We start from the raw sequence: 1,316 nt of genomic DNA, 5'->3' as shown, positions 1-1,316 counted from the left end.
GAACCGAGTAAAAAAAGTGCTTATCCATCCAAAACAAAATTTGTGTGGCAAAATATTAAAAGAGCTAACTTCTTCACTTGATTATGATAAGTTATACCTTCTGGTCACGCATAGGTTGCATATGGAACAAGTTCCAGAATTTTTTACCTGATGAGTTGAGCAGAAAAAGCTTCAATAGCAATAATAGAAATAATAACTACAGAGATCATTAACCTGACAAAACTGTTTGCACAAAATTAGTCTATCCAATTCAGTAGCCAATATTATAACTATAGAAATAGAGATCATTAACCTGATCAGTACTTTCTTTTACCCAGTTTCAGTTACAATCTCTCTAGTGCATAGCAATACAAGGAGTAAGAAAAAGATGGTCATACCGTCATACCATATTTCGCAATATCTACTCATGCATCCACTCCCAAAAGCTACTAAATAAAAAGACAGTGAAACTATATATATAATGGTAAGTTCTGGTAAAAGTATAAAATCTCTCTTCAAACATAGTTCTTGAATCTTGAGTCTCATTTTTGTAGTTCAAGCTACAAGGGCTAACCTCAGTATACAGTTTCTCTAGAATGACAAGGGCATTTCGATGATAGGCTCTCTCAGCATCAACCTATCAAATGGGAGAACAAATGAGAAAGAAAACACAAGGCTCTCTCAATTTTCAACACATAGGCCATAATGGTTAAGCAGTAGAATTAGCTGGAATAAACTTAAAGGAAACACTATTAACACAATGGCATTCATCAGTGGGTGTCTTGAACCCCTCTCCTTTGAAAACATGACCCAAATGGCCACCACATGCTGCACAAGTTATCTCAGTCCTCCTCCCATATGGGTCTGGCTGAAAGTGGTTTATTCAATCAATGTTAGCAAAGGAAAAAAAAGAGAGATGAATATCCAAATATTGAATAAGAAAAAGAACTCACTGAGCGAGTGATGGCACCAAGTAAACCCTCAAAGAAAGCAGGCCAACCATAACCAGAGTCAAATTTAGTGGAAGACTTGTAAAGAGGAGTTGCACACCCAGCACAGTTGTAAACTCCTTCTTCATAGAACTTGTTATATTCCCAGTACCCTTCAATCTGCATAAGTTCCCATTGCAGTCACATATTCTTAAATCAAAACTCAACTCACTTTATAACCAATTTCATGTCTTAAAAGGAACTTCTTAGATTGTGTTTAAACCCAGATATATATTTGCTAAAAACTACCAATGATTTTAAGAAATGGCACTAAAATAACTCAAAACAATGAGAACAGACCAGTTAGAATTTAGAAACATGTAAGATTACAGCTCTTGAATCAAATTC

At 35.2% G+C, this 1,316-nt stretch overlaps 1 protein-coding gene across 1 annotated transcript; it reads right to left on the bottom strand.

Annotated features, from left to right (window-relative positions):
• Positions 1 to 688: 688 nt before the first annotated feature.
• LOC130954045 (peptide methionine sulfoxide reductase B5-like) lies at positions 689 to 1,109 on the bottom strand (the record flags this gene model as incomplete). The annotated part of the gene is made up of 2 exons (XM_057880785.1): positions 689 to 847; positions 933 to 1,109. Coding segments are annotated over 2 exons (336 nt in total), but the record flags the coding sequence as incomplete, so codon positions are not given.
• Between the last annotated feature and the right edge of the window lie 207 nt (positions 1,110 to 1,316).

This window comes from Arachis stenosperma, chromosome 10 (assembly GCF_014773155.1).
Source record: "Arachis stenosperma cultivar V10309 chromosome 10, arast.V10309.gnm1.PFL2, whole genome shotgun sequence".
In the NCBI taxonomy this organism is placed as follows: domain Eukaryota; kingdom Viridiplantae; phylum Streptophyta; class Magnoliopsida; order Fabales; family Fabaceae; genus Arachis; species Arachis stenosperma.
Note: the sequence above shows the minus strand (reverse complement) of the source record. Positions and strands in the feature narration are given on the sequence as shown.